The sequence below is a fragment of the Salvelinus alpinus genome, chromosome 7 (genome assembly GCF_045679555.1).
Source record: "Salvelinus alpinus chromosome 7, SLU_Salpinus.1, whole genome shotgun sequence".
In the NCBI taxonomy this organism is placed as follows: domain Eukaryota; kingdom Metazoa; phylum Chordata; class Actinopteri; order Salmoniformes; family Salmonidae; genus Salvelinus; species Salvelinus alpinus.
The window spans coordinates 80334820-80352906 of NC_092092.1; the positions used below are offsets into that span (position 1 = coordinate 80334820).

The 18087-nt window shown below is 40.7% G+C and overlaps 2 protein-coding genes across 4 annotated transcripts in view; both read right to left on the reverse strand.

Moving 5' to 3' along the window:
• Positions 1 to 5135: 5135 nt before the first annotated feature.
• Positions 5136 to 8366, reverse strand: LOC139581745 (THO complex subunit 3). 2 transcript variants are annotated; one of them, XM_071411841.1, is made up of 7 exons: positions 8151 to 8366; positions 7658 to 7814; positions 6907 to 7111; positions 6438 to 6599; positions 6141 to 6241; positions 5750 to 5899; positions 5136 to 5694 (listed from the first exon to the last, which is right to left on the reverse strand). In XM_071411841.1, exons 1-7 carry the CDS (start codon positions 8328 to 8330, stop codon positions 5681 to 5683), a joined length of 969 nt encoding a protein of 322 aa, XP_071267942.1. In that variant the 5' UTR covers positions 8331 to 8366; the 3' UTR covers positions 5136 to 5680. The 2 variants fall into 2 exon arrangements, with proteins under 2 accessions (XP_071267942.1, XP_071267941.1); XM_071411840.1 differs by having other exon boundaries at positions 5136 to 5899.
• Positions 8367 to 10464: 2098 nt separating this feature from the next.
• LOC139581747 (shootin-1-like) overlaps positions 10465 to 18087 on the reverse strand; it is a 29674-nt gene continuing 22051 nt past the window's right edge. For both annotated transcript variants that reach the window (XM_071411845.1, XM_071411844.1), the window contains exons 9-17: positions 16841 to 16994; positions 16496 to 16655; positions 16309 to 16382; positions 16047 to 16156; positions 14127 to 14141; positions 13556 to 13621; positions 13277 to 13412; positions 12403 to 12718; positions 10465 to 11985 (exon numbers count right to left, since the gene is read on the reverse strand). In XM_071411845.1, coding sequence (XP_071267946.1) covers positions 11811 to 11985; positions 12403 to 12718; positions 13277 to 13412; positions 13556 to 13621; positions 14127 to 14141; positions 16047 to 16156; positions 16309 to 16382; positions 16496 to 16655; positions 16841 to 16994 — 1206 coding nt within the window. In that variant the 3' untranslated portion in view covers positions 10465 to 11810. The remainder of the gene's footprint in view (positions 11986 to 12402; positions 12719 to 13276; positions 13413 to 13555; positions 13622 to 14126; positions 14142 to 16046; positions 16157 to 16308; positions 16383 to 16495; positions 16656 to 16840; positions 16995 to 18087) is intronic.

Below are 18087 nucleotides of genomic sequence, written 5' to 3' on the forward strand. Positions count from 1 at the left end.
ATACATTTGCAAACATTTCTAAAAACATGTTTTTACTTTGTCATTATGGGGTTTTGTGTGTAGATGGGTGAGAAAAAATATAATTTAATCAATTTTGAATTCAGGCTGTAAAAACAAAATGTGGAATAAGTCAAGGGGTATAGACACTTTCTGAAGGCACTGTAATTGAAAAGCAGGATAATTATAATTGGAATTTCAGTTCCTGAATTGACTAGAATTTAAATGGAATAGACCCCAGCCCAATGGGTTGTGGTAAAATACGGTGGGAGGGTCATGTTTGAGCTAGGAATTGATAGTAGTGTGACTGACAATTGTCTCTGCTTTTTACTGTTTCCTCAAATATACTGAACAAAAATATAAACACAACATGTAAAGTGTTGGTCCCATGTTTCATCAGCTGAAATAAAAGATACCAGAAATGTTCCATATGCACAAAAAGCTTATTTCTCTCAAATGTTGTGTACAAATTTGTTTACATCCCTGTTAGAGAGCATTTCTCCTTTGCCAAGATAATCCATCCACCTGACAGGTGTGGCATATCAAGAAGCTGATTTAACAGCATGATCATTGCACAGGTGCACCTTGTGCTGGGGACAGTAAAAGGCCTCTCTAAAATGTGTAGTTTTGTCACACAACACAATGCCACAGATCTCTCAAGTTTTGCGGGAGGGTGCAATTGGCATGCTGACTGCAGGAATGTCCACCAGAGCTGTTGCCAGAGAACTGAATGTTAATTTCTCTACCATAAGCCGCCTCCAACGTTGTTTTAGAGAATTTGGCAGTACGTCCAACCGGCCTCACAACCACAGACCACATGTAACCACGCCAGCCCAGGACCTCCATATCCGCCTTCTTCACCTGCGGGATCATCTGAGACCAGCCAACCAGACAGCTGATGAAACTGAGGAGCATTTCTGTCTGTAATAAAGCCCTTTTGTGGGGAAAAACTCATTGTGAGTGGGTGGGCCTAGCTCCCAACTGGGTGGGCCTATGCCCACCCAGTTGGTCGTTTATCAAACCGTTATGTGTCGTTTATCAAACCGTTATGTGGGCTTTGTACGGGTTTCTAGTCTTACAGAATTTCACTTCTAATACTCTCTGCAAAAACTAATATGAAGTGTACTGTAACTAAATAATGAAACCAATACAATGTTGATCAGACGTTATTAATTCAACATGTTTTTCAAAAGGACATCGGAGTAGCAGATGGTAGATCAATATATATTCAGATGTCATGCTCTGTAATCTTAGCTCATCGTCCAAACAGATGAATCCTTCATTACAACAATGATTTTTTTGTGGCATGGTGATTTACCTAGAGGAACAATTGAAAGACATCAACCATGTTGTCCTCTAAAAGGGATTTCACATCAAATTGGTTTGGAGCAGTTTTTCCCCTTAAGCCCAGCCCACTAAATAACAATAGTAATGTTTTAATATATGATTGATGATGGCTGACAATGCAAAACAGTTTCTTACGGGTGGAAGTACAATATGAAAACTGTGCATTTGTTAATGACAGGAAGGAGAGAGAGAAACATACAGTAGCTAACAATGTTGTGATCTGCAGATTTTAGATCCTTTGTTGTTTTGAAGAAGAAGAAAAACAGAAACAGGATACCCCAAATGAAATGAAATTAGGGAGTGGTCAGGGGAAGCCTGTTCCATCCCTGCTACGAATAGGAAGCTGCAAAGTGAGACATCCCGGAGCCCGCTGCTCAGAAGCACCAGAGATGGGAGAGGACAGCTGTCACCAGCCCAGTCAGGAGTTTCCTGATCTGGGCACCGAGACGACTCTCGCTGGGAAGATGAACGAGGAATGGACACCATGTCTAATCTCTAGTCACATAGGGTGATTCCCGAGAGGGAGTGTGACTGGACTCACACAGACCCAATCTCAAGACAACTGTTTTCTTTCCAACCCATTGCTCACCTTCTCCTTTGTTATCAGACACAAGGAACAGTTCCATTCTGGAAGCATCCTGGTGTTCTTAGAAGCGTATGAAAAAACAGGCTGTGCTTCCATCCAAACTGTGTGCTCTCCCACCTCCTCCTCAGCTATGGCAGCAGGCCACAGAGACACGCTACATAAGCTGTTGTCTTACACAATAATCACTCATCATGATAAGTGCTTAGTTGGAAGCTATAAGTTAAATCACTTATCATATATTAACCACTTTGTCGTATATTCACTATGACATGACTGCAAACATACGTGCACATTACATACATTCATATGAAACACTTACAGCCATGTACAGTCAGACTTTTTTTCAATACCTGTCAATACCTTTTAGTATCTGTCAATACCTTTTAATATCTGTCAATACCTTTCAATATCTGCCAATACCTTTTAATATCTGTCAATACCTTTCAATACCTGTCAATACGTTTAATATCTGTCAATACCTGTCAATACGTTTAATATCTGTCAATACCTTTTAATATCTGTCAATACCTTTCAATATCTGCCAATACCTTTTAATATCTGTCAATACCGTTTAATATCTGTCAATACCTTTTAATATCTGTCAATACCTTTTAATATCTGTCAATACCTGACAATACGTTTAATATCTGTCAATACCTTTTAATATCTGTCAATACCTTTTAATATCTGTCAATACCTTTCAATATCTGTCAATACCTTTCAATACGTTTAATATCTGTCAATACCTTTTAATATCTGTCAATACCTTTCAATATCTGTCAATACGTTTAATATCTGTCAATACCTTTTAATATCTGTCAATACCTTTTAATATCTGTCAATACCTTTTAATATCTGTCAATACCTTTCAATAGGTTTTCAATACCGACACTGAGGCTATTTTTGGAAAAAGTTGTATCAGATTGGAGAACATATTAGAAGGGTTAATAGACTATTCCTCCAAAGAGAATCTTTCCAGACTGTTGAGATCCTTTATCTGCACTCAGGACCGCCCTATAATTCAAACCGCAGGTTTACCGTTTTTTAAATTTAATTTAAATGTAACTTTTATCTAGGCAAGTCAGTTAAGAACAAATTGTTATTTACAGTGACGGCCTACCCCGGCCAAACCTGGACGACGCTGGGCCAATTGTCCACCGCCCCATGGGACTCCCAATCACGGCCGGATGTGATACAGCCTGGGGTATCCGGTGATCGAAATGGTCATTACAAAATGTTAGTTTTATGGTTAATAAACCATTTCTTGGTGGATTTTGATGTGTGCTTGGGCTTATTGTCTAGCTGGAAGATCCACTTGCGGTCAAGTTTAGGCCTCGTGGTAAAGGCAACCAGGTTTTTGGCTAAAATGTCCTGGTACTGGGTAAAGTTCATGACGCCGTTGACCTCAACAAGGGCCCCAGGACCAGTGGAAGAAAAACAGCCCCATAACGTTAAAAGATCCACCACCATATTTTACACTAAGTGTGGGGTTCTTTACTACATACGATTCCTCTTTTCAACACCATATTTTACAGTAAGTGTGGGGTTCTTTACTACATACGATTCCTCTTTTCAACACCATATTTTACAGTAAGTGTGGGGTTCTTTACTACTTACGATGCCTCTTTTCAACACCATATTTTACAGTAAGTGTGGGGTTCTTTACTACATACGATTCCTCTTTTCAACACCATATTTTACAGTAAGTGTAGGGTTCTTTACTACTTACGATTCCTCTTTTCAACACCATATTTTACAGTAAGTGTGGGGTTCTTTACTACATACGATTCCTCTTTTCAACACCATATTTTACAGTAAGTGTGGGGTTCTTTACTACATACGATTCCTCTTTTCAACACCATATTTTACAGTAAGTGTGGGGTTCTTTACTACATACGATTCCCCTTTTCAACACCATATTTTACAGTAAGTGTGGGGTTCTTTACTACATACGATTCCTCTTTTCAACACCATATTTTACAGTAAGTGTGGGGTTCTTTACTACATACGATTCCTCTTTTCAACACCATATTTTACAGTAAGTGTGGGGTTCTTTACTACATACGATTCCTCTTTTCAACACCATATTTTACAGTAAGTGTGGGGTTCTTTACTACATACGATTCCTCTTTTCAACACCATATTTTACAGTAAGTGTGGGGTTCTTTACTACATACGATTCCTCTTTTCAACACCATATTTTACAGTAAGTGTGGGGTTCTTTACTACATACGATTCCTCTTTTCAACACCATATTTTACAGTAAGTGTGGGGTTCTTTACTACATACGATTCCTCTTTTCAACACCATATTTTACAGTAAGTGTGGGGTTCTTTACTACATACGATTCCTCTTTTCAACACCATATTTTACAGTAAGTGTGGGGTTCTTTATTACATACGATTCCTCTTTTCAACACCATATTTTACAGTAACTGTGGGGTTCTTTTCAACACCAAACTCACCACTGGTGGGCGTGGCCAAAGAGCTCTATTTTCATGTCATCATACCAGTTCCAATCCAAACGCCTGCCGTTTGCATTTGTTGGATGACATAAAAAGAGCCTTTTTTTTTTTTTAGGTATTACTTGTTAAACAAAATCTCTGTTTCCTTCTCTGTATTAGTATAAAATCATTTCAATTTTTTTTTTGTTGCATGCAATATAGCTCAGCGTTGTATTATTGATTTTATACAGTCTTTCTTGCTCATCTTTATCAACAGTGTCAATAATGTTGGACCTGACTGTATACTGTACTTAGTTGGCAGGGCGTCATATTCACACACTTAACATAATATGGTCTTGTGGTTGGTGTGTGGGAGCTGTGCTACAGAGGGCAGGCAGGTCTACCATATCAAGTCCAAAAGCTCACATATCCTCACTTCTTGTATACATGACATAAATTCATTTAGTTGCACATCATCTTAATGCCATAGGCTGCAATGAATCACCAATTTCTGGCTGAGATACAGTACCTATTGTGTTATTGACTGTACGTTTGTTTATGTGTAACTCTGTGTTGTTTTTTGTCGCACTGCTTTGCTTTATCTTGGACAGGTGGCAGTTGTAAATGAGAACTTGTTCTCAACTGGCCTACCTGGTTAAATAAAAAAACTTACTGAAATAACCCACTAAAATCTAGACACAGAAGGCATACCCTGCACCGTATCAGTTTTACACCTTGATATGTCCAAACAAGACAAATAAGTAAACAAGACTGTTCTTTTAATTTAAAAAAAATCAATTTCAAGTTAACAAAAATATGGTACTGCACTGTGTGTAATGCAAACTGGAGAAACTGTACAGAAACAAATGTTCATAATTAGGATGCAGTGCCATCTAATGGTTGTAAAGAGAAAAGCTGTTGAGTGTTTTCCCCTCACTACGGAGAGTAAATCTCGTTTAATCCCAATCCTTAAAGACAACACTAGACCGACCCTCTTCCCTTTGCAGAATCGCTGTAACCATCTGCTCATTTTACATCTAAGATGGCACACTTTCTAGAAACAAAAACAGTAGAAGAAAGTTGAGCATTCGACTTAAGAGAAATATCAGTTTACATGATATAGCTATTTAAACAGGCATCCCTTCTGTCAATGTTTAATGGACCAAAAGACAAGGATGTTGTATTGAACATATAGAGAAGAAGTCATACAGCACAGGAACAGGAAACATGACTCCACAGAGTAGGGCCAATTATCCATATAAACTTGGTTTAAAGAGTGAATCAAAATACAGCATGTTAGATCTCACTCAGGAATCATTAGGTAATCCAAACAGTTTGACAGTGCCTGCCTCGCTATCCCACTCAGGAATCATTAGGTAATCCAAACAGTTTGACTGTGCCAGACTCTCTATTGTTGTCGTACTTCCCTTCCTTGTCATCACATGCATAGGCCAGCAGCGGTCTCTTAGGATGCCAGGCTACTGTGAACGTAGGAGACTCACACTGGACCTCCCACAGCTTCTCTCCTGCAAAAACACAAAACAAAGAAGAGGATACTGAGGAATGATGAACTCAAATGAATGAGGACTTTATTCTTGCCAAGGACTATGCGGCATTGTGTGGGCTTGTTTTGTAGGCCGTAAGGTCCACGGGGAGTGAGTGGATTATTCTTGCAAATTCAATTCTTTTAACTATTTTGTGTTTTTGCTAATTGTGTTTCTTATGTGTCAACAAAAAAGTTGTATTGACTTTTTTCCCCCAACTAACCTGTTTCAACCTCTGCTATATCTATGAAGTGGTCTTCTGAGGCTGAAGCCAGCATCTTCCCATCATGGCTGAAACTCAATGTTCTCACTGGCCAGTCCAACCTGAAACACAAGACAATCAGACTCAACGTATGTATACATTGCAAAAGCATGAGTGTCAAGTGATACAAATACTGATCATTGTTTGGGTGCTTAATGGGCTACTGGGGTTAGCTGATGATGGTGATGAGGGATTTGAACGATTTGTTGTAGATAGATATCTGTCCATATTGACTGTTTTCAATGTAGACTCACTCACCTGGAGAAACAACGAACACAGACCAGTTCTTCAACGGTCCACAGACTGACCAGGGCATCTGCACTTCCTGTGGCAAAGTACTTCCCGGTTGGGTCAAACTTGATGCAGATGCAATTGGAGGGGTGAGCGTTGATCGATTGGATGGGCTTCAACTCAGGGTAACTGAAAACAACATTTCAAAGTCAGGGAGCTGTAACTTAGGCTAATTATGAACCTATCTACTACTTCCAAGTCATATCCATGTTCATGTGCAGCAGCAATAGGCGTAGGCTACATCACAGGACATAAGCTACACATTCTAGTTTGGACAGGATTGTGAATACTTGAGTAACGGCGTGTGGGGGAAATGACACCCTATTCCCTAAGTAGTGCACTGGTTTATACCAGCACCATATGGGTCCTAGCCAAAAGTAGTGCACTAAATAGGGAATAACCTAGGATGCTATTATGGAAGGGACCAAGGTCTTACCTCAAGATGTTGATGCACCCGTTTCCATTGGTGAGAAAGAACATGTTGTTGTCATTATTCCACGAGATCTCGTTGACTTCAAACTTAAACTGCTCCTCAGCCCGTGACCGGTGTGATTTGACGTCGATGAAGGTAACCACGTCATCCTTGTTCCCGACGGCTATCGTTTGGCCGTCCGGACTCCAGCAGATATTGATGTTTTCCCCTGCAAACAAACATAGCAGGTAGATCAAGCACTTTTTGGTCAGCACAGATCAGAATGAATGCAACAGAACATTACAAATGGCCCCAAAAAATGACACGTACTGTAAAGTCATGCACTTCAGTACAATACTAATGTATTGTTTTTGGCTTAAGACACAGCAGATGTATCGCTTGCGTCGCTGTACAAAATGGGTTTAACTTTAGTGTTGACAGTAGCCGTGCACTTTGTTGTTCTAATTGGAAGGTACCTTTAGTGTTGACAGTAGCCGTGCACTTTGTTGTTCTAATTGGAAGGTATCTTTAGTGTTGACAGTAGCCGTGCACTTTGTTGTTCTAATTGGAAGGTACCTTTAGTGTTGACAGTAGCCGTGCACTTTGTTGTTCTAATTGGAAGGTACCTTTAGTGTTGACAGTAGCCGTGCACTTTGTTGTTCTAATTGGAAGGTACCTTTAGTGTTGACAGTAGCCGTGCACTTTGTTGTTCTAATTGGAAGGTACCTTTAGTGTTGACAGTAGCGTGCACTTTGTTGTTCTAATTGGAAGGTACCTTTAGTGTTAACAGTAGCAGTGCACTTTGTTGTTCTGACGTCCCAGATGCGTATGGTCTTGTCCCCTGATGCAGTGACAAACACGTCTGGGTTGGTAGGATGCCAACACAACTGATCAACACTGTCTCCGTGGCCTCTGTAGTTGTTCTCCTTCACCTGTAAGGGGTTGAAATAGGTAAAAACAACAATCAACAAGATAGCTAGCTGTGTGCTAAGGTGGAGGTTGCTACCACAAATAGTAACTAACTAGCCAGTTGTCTAGGCTAGCTGGTTCAGCACATAACATAGCATCTAGCTAGTTAGCAGGCTCTTCCCGATCTGATCATAGTTAACAAATTAATAGATATCTGCTAGATATAAAAGTGAGTGTATCATTTGGTGTGCTTGAATGTTACAAGATAAGACTTGAGAGTCGTGTTATGAGCCTTGCACTAGCATGAGTGGTAAATTCATTCAATGTTAGCTTGCGTCTATTACATGCTAGCAACGTACCAAACGGTCTTTTTCCAAGACAAATACGCTTGCTGTTTTATCAAAAGACCCAGATGCCAACCTCCTGCCGTCGCAACTCCATGCTACTGAATGAACTTTAGCGCTATGCGCAGGGAATTCCCTACTTTTGTTGTTATTTCTAAAACTCTCTTGCATCTCTTGATAATATTTGGACGCCATTTTGGAAGATACTACCACGTTATGTCACTACGAGGGGGTGGGGTGGTTCTTCTTCTTCTTTGGAGTTTAACGGCGGTTGGCATCCAATATGTTGCATTACCGCCCCCAACTAGACTATGATATAAATCCATTATACTTTGTGATACAAACAAAACAAAAAAAAAACCTTTCGACTAACGCTATAGTCATTAAAAACCCACTACCCCATTCCACTACTTTGCCCCTATCTCCTCCTGCACTATGCCAACAGCCTTGGAGGACCGGACACCACCACTCAACACACCCTGTAACTCTTCTGAAGTCAAATCTCATATACCCAAATACTTCTCTGCAGCTGCCACCACAACATCTATTTTCTGTGATTTACATTCCATTTCTGTGATACAGTTGATAACCATTGCTATGAACGCAAAGAAGACAACCTTGCTGAAGCATATATCACTCGTTAACCTATCCCTCTGTGCTGGCACAGATCTACTACTCACAGGGATCCTCTCAGGATCCTTAACCTTTCGACCCATTCACCTCTACTTTCTTCACTGCCTCAGCATACGACACCTTCTGCACTACTCTGAGTCTAGCCACCTCAACCTGCCTCTCTCTCACCGGACACTTCCGACACCCAGCAACATGGGCACCCCTACAGTTGACACAGACAACTTTCTACACCAAAACTACACAATCCGCTATCCCATGCCCTCCTCCACACTACCCATCTTGGAATCTCCCTCCTACAAACTGCTACGACATGACCATAAACGTTGCACCTGAAACAGTGCAGTGGATTCGGCACAAAACCTCAAACAGGATAACTGATATATCCTGACATGATTTTGTCTGGTAGAGACTCTGACCCAAAACTCAAAGGACCACGCTCACCACCAGGTCTGAGTTGCACCCAACATCAGGCATCACAAACACCAGGAATCTTCAACTTCAATTGCTCATGCGCCAGCTCCCTCTGGTCAGAAGAAACACAAACAAATATCACAAGTCCAGTACAGGTTACCTTCACTGATTCAACTGTACCCAACTCCTTTCCTCCCCATCCTGAAATCACAAATGGATCTGCCAAAAGGCAAGAATCCACTTTCTCCAAAAATGTCACTCCTACTCGACCTCTTCTTCCTCTTTCCCCTCCATTCCTCTTCAGAAATCCACCTGTCTGTGTCCCTGGCCTGTCCCAATATTCCTGTTCTCCTGACTCTCCTGACTCCAACTCATAATTGTCCTGCTCACCTCGGAAAACGTGTCGTCTCCAGGCGCCAACATTTTGAGAGCATGAGAAGTGGCCACACACAGAAAAACGACCACCAAACTCAACTGTGTTCTATTCCCGTCGCAGTGGAAAACCTTGAGCTTTCTCTTGGTACACTCCGATAGCGCCTTGCGCTCTAGTTCACTTGGCATTGGCCCAAAGCACCAAAGTGGCTGGTTGACAACACCGTCAAAAACTTGTTAGCCCGATTACACATTGCTGGCCTTCCAATGTCTTGAGGGGTTTGATCTAGCTACAGTCGTGTATTATGTTTTTGTATTATCAGGGATAAATCGTGGATTATAAAAGATTATAAACTGGGTGGTTCAAACCCTGAATGCCGATTGGCTGACAGCCGTGGTATATCAGACCGTATACCACGGGTATGACAAAACACTTATTTTTACTGTTCTAATTCCGTTGGTAACCAATTTATAATAGCAATAAGGCACCTTGGGGGTTTGTGGTATAAGGCCAATATACCACGGCTAAGGGCTGTGTCCAGGCACTCCCCGTTGCGTCGTACATAAGAACAGCCCTTAGCCGTGGTATATTGTCCATATACCACACCTCCTCTGGCCTTATTATATCATCATTGTCTAAATAGTTAAATGGTTTTGAATAATACGAAATGGGCATTAAAGTGAACCAATCCATTTAAACGCTGTCTAACTTTATTGATTCAACACTCTTAACAATGAACCACCTTACATTTAGGCATTAAAGGCTCAGTCAAGCACAGTACAACACTCTGTAGTTCAGTTTCTATGCCAATAAAGCCATCTCAGGTTATGTTTGAAATGGAGTTCAGTTCAGCAATAATGATCTAATATTAGTCATATACTACACACATAACGATGGAAAAATAGATACAAGTACAAGTCTTGTTGTTTTTATTGGGTAATTTTATTTCATACAATTGAAAAAAGAACATCAATGTAAATGTTTAAAAAAACAAACATAACACTTCATTTTCAAATCCCAAACACACACAATATCAAGATTCACACAAACTCAGTCCAGTTATTTCCTTTTTCATCAGCTGCTTGCTTGATAAAATAAAAATGGAATTGAGAAAATGGTGATAGGTTTAAGACTTAGTAAATAATTGCACCTGGAAAACATGAAAGAAGGCTTCATAGAAATGACTTAAAATAGAGTCAATGCTCTCAATGTTGTTTCTATATTTTTAAGAAAACATTTACAATGTCATGATGGGTGTGAGAGTGACTGTCCTATTAGCCTTCAAATGTATTTACTTCTTAGATTAAGTTGCTGTATCAGTTAAGTTTGTAACCTCTGTAATCCAGTTGTTTTAGGTTGTACTAGATATCTGAAAGCATTACCTACTAACATAATACAGGTGGGGAATACACACAGGACGAAATCAGGTTACAGCCGTAATGAAACAATAGGAGTATACCAGCAAATATGAACAAAGCACCTTATACAGCTTGGGAATGTAGGTGGAAGACATTTACAAATGTTGTGCCATTGCATGTAGATGATAATATATCATGTTTTTCCCCGTTAAATACAATTTAGGATAGTCAAGAGGCAAGTGTGTCTAATACGAGGTAGACTGAGTACACAAGCACCTAATTCTCAAGGATGGTAGGCTACTTTTGATTGAAACATGCTCATGGCTTTCATTTGTATCCCTACGCTGTAGTTGCATCGATTACACATTAAAGATAGTTCACAAACTGAAACAGTTTTGAAATAGCAAAAGTACCTTCATAATGTGCAATATCTGTATCCTATTTGCTAATGATGACCCAGATGGTAAACATAGTTCTTTATCGATGTTTAGGTGGTGTTTCTGTGGCATAAAGTAAGCAGTAACCGTACTAAAAGTCTTACGGTAGTAGGATAGTGTCTTCTTTAGATTCAGGAAAAGTAAGGAAGAAGCAGAACTTGCATCAAATAAGTTTGTGCTATACTGTAGATTAGAAGTATCATTCAAATCCTGTTCACTATAACAGGGGGAGGAAGAAGAGAAATAACTGATTAAAAAAGGTTGGATTCTAAAACAGTGCATTTCATCAGATGATGACACAAAGACACATCCGATTGAGATCGTTTGTGCATCAAATAAAATAACCTAACGCTTTTTTAATGAAGTGTCTCTAACTGCAGATAACTGAGATTCTGTGCAAATTGTGCAGCTTTCCTCAGCACGCCTGCCTTCCTGGTTGCCCAGGGACCTCTGGAGCCGACCTTCAACACTCTGCATCTGTACTCCCGTTCCCGCTGAGTGGGTTGGGCACTGCGGAGAGGCTGGGAGAGAGCGTGGCATGCGTGTCCGACTCCACAGTCAGGCCCGGGTTAAGGTGGCTGATTCCGTTGCCCTGCGGTGCCCATTTCTCTGGCTTCTGATTCTCAGGCTCCTCCCCACTGTTGGAACACAACAACAAGGGTGAGTCCTCTTTCAAAAGTCCTTCACATTTTCATACATGTATTCTGCACCAACAAAAAGATGCACCAACAAAGTCTTTGAAAGAATAATTTTGTTTGAATTTTTTGGGGGGGGAAATTACCCCCTTTGATTCTTATAGTAAAAAAAAAAAAGTTTTATTGTTACACACCGGAGAGGTGCAGTGAAACGTGTTGTTTATAAGGGTCTGCAACAGTAGTACGCCCCTGGAGCAAATTTAGGTTAAGTGCCTTGCTCAAGGGCACATCGACAGGTGTTTCACTTTGTCGGCTAGGGTATTCAAACCAGAGACATTTCGTAGTTGTGCCTATGATATGTGAGCCAAATCAGCTGAAATAATTAACATGATGATAGTCACCATAATAGATGTACATTACCTGACAATGCATCCATTGGTTACCGGCGCCTCGGAGTAGGCCTCTTTCTCAGACAAAGAAGTACGGGACCTCCTGTCCTGCCAGGACCCTGCTTGAGGCTCTTGGCCAGAGTCTGACCTGCGCCTGGCTGCTACGGCTGGGCCAGGGCCCCTTCCGCTGGGGGAGGCTGGCTCTCTGGGGCTCTGCCCAGGCCCTGGCCCTGTAGGCCCCTCTGGCTCTTTGCCTGAGCTGTCGGAGCTGTGGGAGCTCTGGCTGTGCCTCCCGTTCAGGCTGTCAGAGGAGGAGACCTTGCTTATTTGTCCGTCCCTGCTCTCATCTGAGGGAGCGAGACAAAGGGGTTAGTAGAGACATGATGTAAGAGAACAGCATGTTCACTCTCTCTGTGGGTTATTATCTCCAGTAGATTACTATACGATCTAGGAGCATAAACAATCACATATTTGACTGGCATTTCACAAAGTAAACAGTGATGCAAGTTTTTACCAACCACACTGTAGGCCTGACATCTAAACTGGTTCCTGATACTTGGTTGTCCCTGGACAATATTTTAACGCAAAGATAACACACTGTTGATTGTCTAAGAACTGGTTACAAAGACTACACTGTATAATTATTATTGAATTCACAACACGTGAATGTGGCTCACTCCTAATGAATAGTGACATCAGGCATGTCCTGGTCTATAGTCTAATGATTAGAGTACTGTATGCATATGATCATGACAGGGTGTATTGCGCCCTCTGGTGAGGATATGTAGAATAGTCGAGGATAAAATGTGCATCTCTTTTTTTCAGCACGCCACTCAAATAGTCTATTCATACCTATTTTAGGAGAACGAAAGAAATCTAAACAAACAGACGAATGGTGTTGCTACCTCCATCTCCAGAGTCACAGGCCTGTTTACGTCTCCGCCTCAGGATGACCTCCAGCTCGCTGCTGACAGGGCTCTTCCCTGGGGGGGACGGGACCGACTCCTGAGACCCCCGACTGGGACTCTTCTTCACTGTCTCCTGGAGGGGGTCCAGAAACACAGACAACATGTTTTACTGTTGGTAACAGATATATAGTTTTTTTTGTCACTTATTAAAAGCATATATGAGCTTTTATAAATGTCTTATAATAAGGCTAATAAAAAAAAATAATAATAACATACCAGAATGCCTTTCAGTTCTTCCATGGCACTCTCCTGTGGCAACTTTTCTTCCATTACTGGAGGTTGCTAGGGGTTGAGAGAATGGTATTAATACAGCAACTAAGTTAATAAACAGGACATAACACACATTTTACTTATGTGTTCACACACACACACCGGTCCTGGCAGCTGGTGTTAGCTTTTATCACATAGCTGGTCTATATTTGAAAGCTGGAGGCCATTTTTATTGATTTTCTCCTCATAGCCCCTCGGAGCCTGCAAATTGTCATGGTGATTTTGTCAATCAATATAATATAAATGAAAGCGGCAGCCATGGGGTCTCTGTCAGTCTACACTGTGAGGTAATCCATGGACAATGTTACACAAAGAGAAATAGGCCATGCCAAAAGCCAAACTGAAGACTGGTTTTAGTAAGAGATTAATAACAGAACTGCTATAATCCATCTCACTCTAGTACCATGTGATGTGGATTATCTCTGTGGTGTGGGGGTTAGCATGCCGTTTTGCTGTAATTTTAGGATCCAGAGAGACTTCCCTTTCACAAAATTGATGTAAAAGTCAACATACTCACTTTTACGGCAACTCTCTTTGGGGAGACAGTCAGTTGATTAGAAAACATGACATGGGAAGAGAGAGTCAGTTGATTAGAAAACATGACATGGGTGGAGAAATAAGGGAGTAATTAGTATGAGAACATTAAGAGTCTATATTTCCACAGTTTGAGAACATTAAGAGTCTATATTTCCACAGTTTGAGAACATTAAGTAGAGTCTATATTTTTACAGTATGAGAACATTAGGTAGTCTATATTTCCACAGTATGAGAACATTCAGTAGAGTCTATATTTCCACAGTATGAGAACATTCAGTAGAGTCTATATTTCCACAGTATGAGAACATTCAGTAGAGTCTATATTTCCACAGTATGAGAACATTCAGTAGAGTCTATATTTCCACAGTATGAGAACATTAGGTAGAGTCTATATTTCCACAGTTTGAGAACATTAAGAGTCTATATTTCCACAGTTTGAGAACATTAAGTAGAGTCTATATTTCCACAGTATGAGAACATTAGGTAGAGTCTATATTTCCACAGTTTGAGAACATTAGGTAGAGTCTATATTTCCACAGTTTGAGAACATTAGGTAGAGTCTATATTCCCACAGTTTGAGAACATTAGGTAGAGTCTATATTTCCACAGTATGAGAACATTCAGTAGAGTCTATATTTCCACAGTTTGAGAACATTAGGTAGAGTCTATATTTCCACAGTATGAGAACATTAAGTAGAGTCTATATTTCCACAGTTTGAGAACATTAGGTAGAGTCTATATTTCCACAGTTTGAGAACATTAAGTAGAGTCTATATTTCCACAGTATGAGAACATTAGGTAGTCTATATTTCCACAGTATGAGAACATTCAGTAGTCTATATTTCCACAGTATGAGAACATTCAGTAGAGTCTATATTTCCACAGTATGAGAACATTCAGTAGAGTCTATATTTCCACAGTATGAGAACATTAAGAGTCTATATTTCCACAGTTTGAGAACATTAGGTAGTCTATATTTCCACAGTATGAGAACATTCAGTAGAGTATATATTTCCACAGTATGAGAACATTCAGTAGAGTCTATATTTCCACAGTATGAGAACATTAAGAGTCTATATTTCCACAGTTTGAGAACATTAAGTAGAGTCTATATTTCCACAGTATGAGAACATTAGGTAGAGTCTATATTTCCACAGTTTGAGAACATTAGGTAGTCTATATTTCCACAGTTTGAGAACATTAGGTAGAGTCTATATTTCCACAGTATGAGAACATTCAGTAGAGTCTATATTTCCACAGTTTGAGAACATTAGGTAGAGTCTATATTTCCACAGTATGAGAACATTAAGTAGAGTCTATATTTCCACAGCATGAGAACATTAAGTAGTCTATATTTCCACAGTTTGAGAACATTCAGTAGAGTCTATATTTCCACAGTATGAGAACATTCAGTAGAGTCTATATTTCCACAGTTTGAGAACATTAGGTAGAGTCTATATTTCCACAGTATGAGAACATTAAGTAGAGTCTATATTTCCACAGTTTGAGAACATTAGGTAGAGTCTATATTTCCACAGTATGAGAACATTCAGTAGAGTCTATATTTCCACAGTTTGAGAACATTAGGTAGTCTATATTTCCACAGTATGAGAACATTCAGTAGAGTCTATATTTCCACAGTTTGAGAACTTTCAGTAGAGTCTATAATTCCACAGTTTGAGAACATTCAGTAGAGTCTATATTTCCACAGTATGAGAACATTAAGTAGAGTCTATATTTCCACAGTATGAGAACATTCAGTAGAGTCTATATGTTCACAGTATGAGAACATTAGGTAGAGTCTATATTTCCACAGTTTGAGAACATTAAGTAGAGTCTATATTTCCACACTTTTCCAAGACAATTATTTAAACAAAACATGAACTGTTGACCTCTTCACCTTAGTGTCTCCTCCCTTGACAGGCCTCAGAACCACTCCATGTTTAATCCTCTCCATCATCTCATTGACTGCCTTCACTTTAACATCTGTACCTCCTTCTGCACCTCCTTCTACAGGACAAGGAGAGATGGATAATATTGTAAAGATGTGTGATTTTAAAATAAGAAATTCCTCAATTATGGATGACTATTTGAATCATATTCTCTATGTTCTATATTATTCTGGCAGGTGTAGATTTGATTCTCAGTGATTTCAAACCTACCAGGAGCTTGTTCCAACTTCGGGGATCCCCCCTTTGAACCCTTGGAAGATTTCCTCATGATTGCAATCAGTGAGCTATTGAATGAAAAGAGTAAATTAAACTCAGTATGATTAGACAGATTGGTGGTTGGAGCATTCATCCCTCCACGCAAGCCTGTACACAACATAATAATAGCCTATTGTCTTACCTGAGGGGGTTGCATCGCGATGGGGGAGGGGGTGGAGGAGGGGGAGGGGGTGGTGGTGGGGGTGGAGGGGGCTGGGGAACAGGGGCGGGGGGTGGGGCGATCCCTGGTTTAGGGCCTGGTGAGGGCTCCGTGCTCTTCTGGACCTGCAGCAGCTCTTGCACTAAAGACATAAAAGACAGATGTGTTAGATGAGGCCTGGGTCACCAGTCTTTTAACAGGAGAAGATGGACAACGATCTATTCCACTGGTACTGCTGGAGACGTATTCTTTCACAACGCTACAGGAATAAAAGCTGTGGTTACCCACAGTGTGATGTGATTGACAGCCCATAGGTGTGCTCCTCACCTCTTTTCTCTAGGTCACGGTTCTTCTTCTCTACCTCCTGCAGACGTCCCTCTGTCTCTCTCTTCTCCTCCTCCATCAGTTCCAGCTGGCTCTGCAGCTCTGCTATCTGCTGTTTCAGAGAGGACTCCTGTAGCTCAGCCTCCAGAGCCTTCACCTACATGGATATGAATGGAGACAACCAGTGTGTTTGAGATCCAGATTGACTATATTTCAGTTGGACTGCGCAGAATCACTGATTTACAAATCACCGATTTACAAATCACCTTGCACCCAAAGAACTACTCATTATGTGATCAAAATTAGCAATTCTGCTCTTTGCCTTGCTAAAACTACACTGAAGAAAAATATAAACGCAACATGTAAAGTGTTGGTCCCATGTTTCATGAGCTGAAATAAAAAATCCCAGACATTATCCAAATACAAAAAAAGCTTGTCTCTCAAATATTGTGAACAAATTTGTTTACATCCCTGTTAGTGAGCATTTCTCCTTTGCCAATATAATCCATCCACCTGACAGGTGTGGCATATGAAGAAGCTGATTAAACTGCATGATCATTACACAGGTGCACCTTGTGCTGGGGACAATAAAGGCCACTTTAAAATGTCCAGTTTTGTCACACAACACAATGCCACAGATGTCTCAAGTTCTGAGAGAGCATGCAATTGGCATGCTGACTGCAGGAATGCCCACCAGAGCTGTTGCCAGAGAATTTAACGTTCATTTCTACACTATAAGCCGCCTCCAATGTTGTTTTAGAAAATTTGAAAGTACGTCCAACCGGCCTCGCAACCAAAGACCACATGTAACCACGCCAGCCCAGGACTTCCATATCCGGCTTCTTCACCTGCGGAATGGTCTGAGGGGGAGTGCCGAGGACTGTTTCTGTCTGTAATAAAGATCAGCTTGTCTACATGGTGCTGAGAAAGATCAGTTACAGAAGCTAGATCTGTCAGACAGATGTCTGTAATGTAGCATGCTTTCTGTCTGTAGGAAAATATAATATACTGTCAGAGGGGAAGATGGTAGCTTATGATCGCCGCCAGATTAATTAGGGAGGAATCCTGTGGGCTGGACAGCTTCAAACAAACACCCATCATAGCCCCATGTCATGTGTTGTGGGTACTGGGGGTGGAGATCTGAGAGGTGATGACTTTGCAGGTTTGGCCACAGCTGGAGTACAGCAACTGCTGCATGGGAAACCAGTGAGGGTAGTCAGACCATAGAGATATATACTGTGTCTATCTAG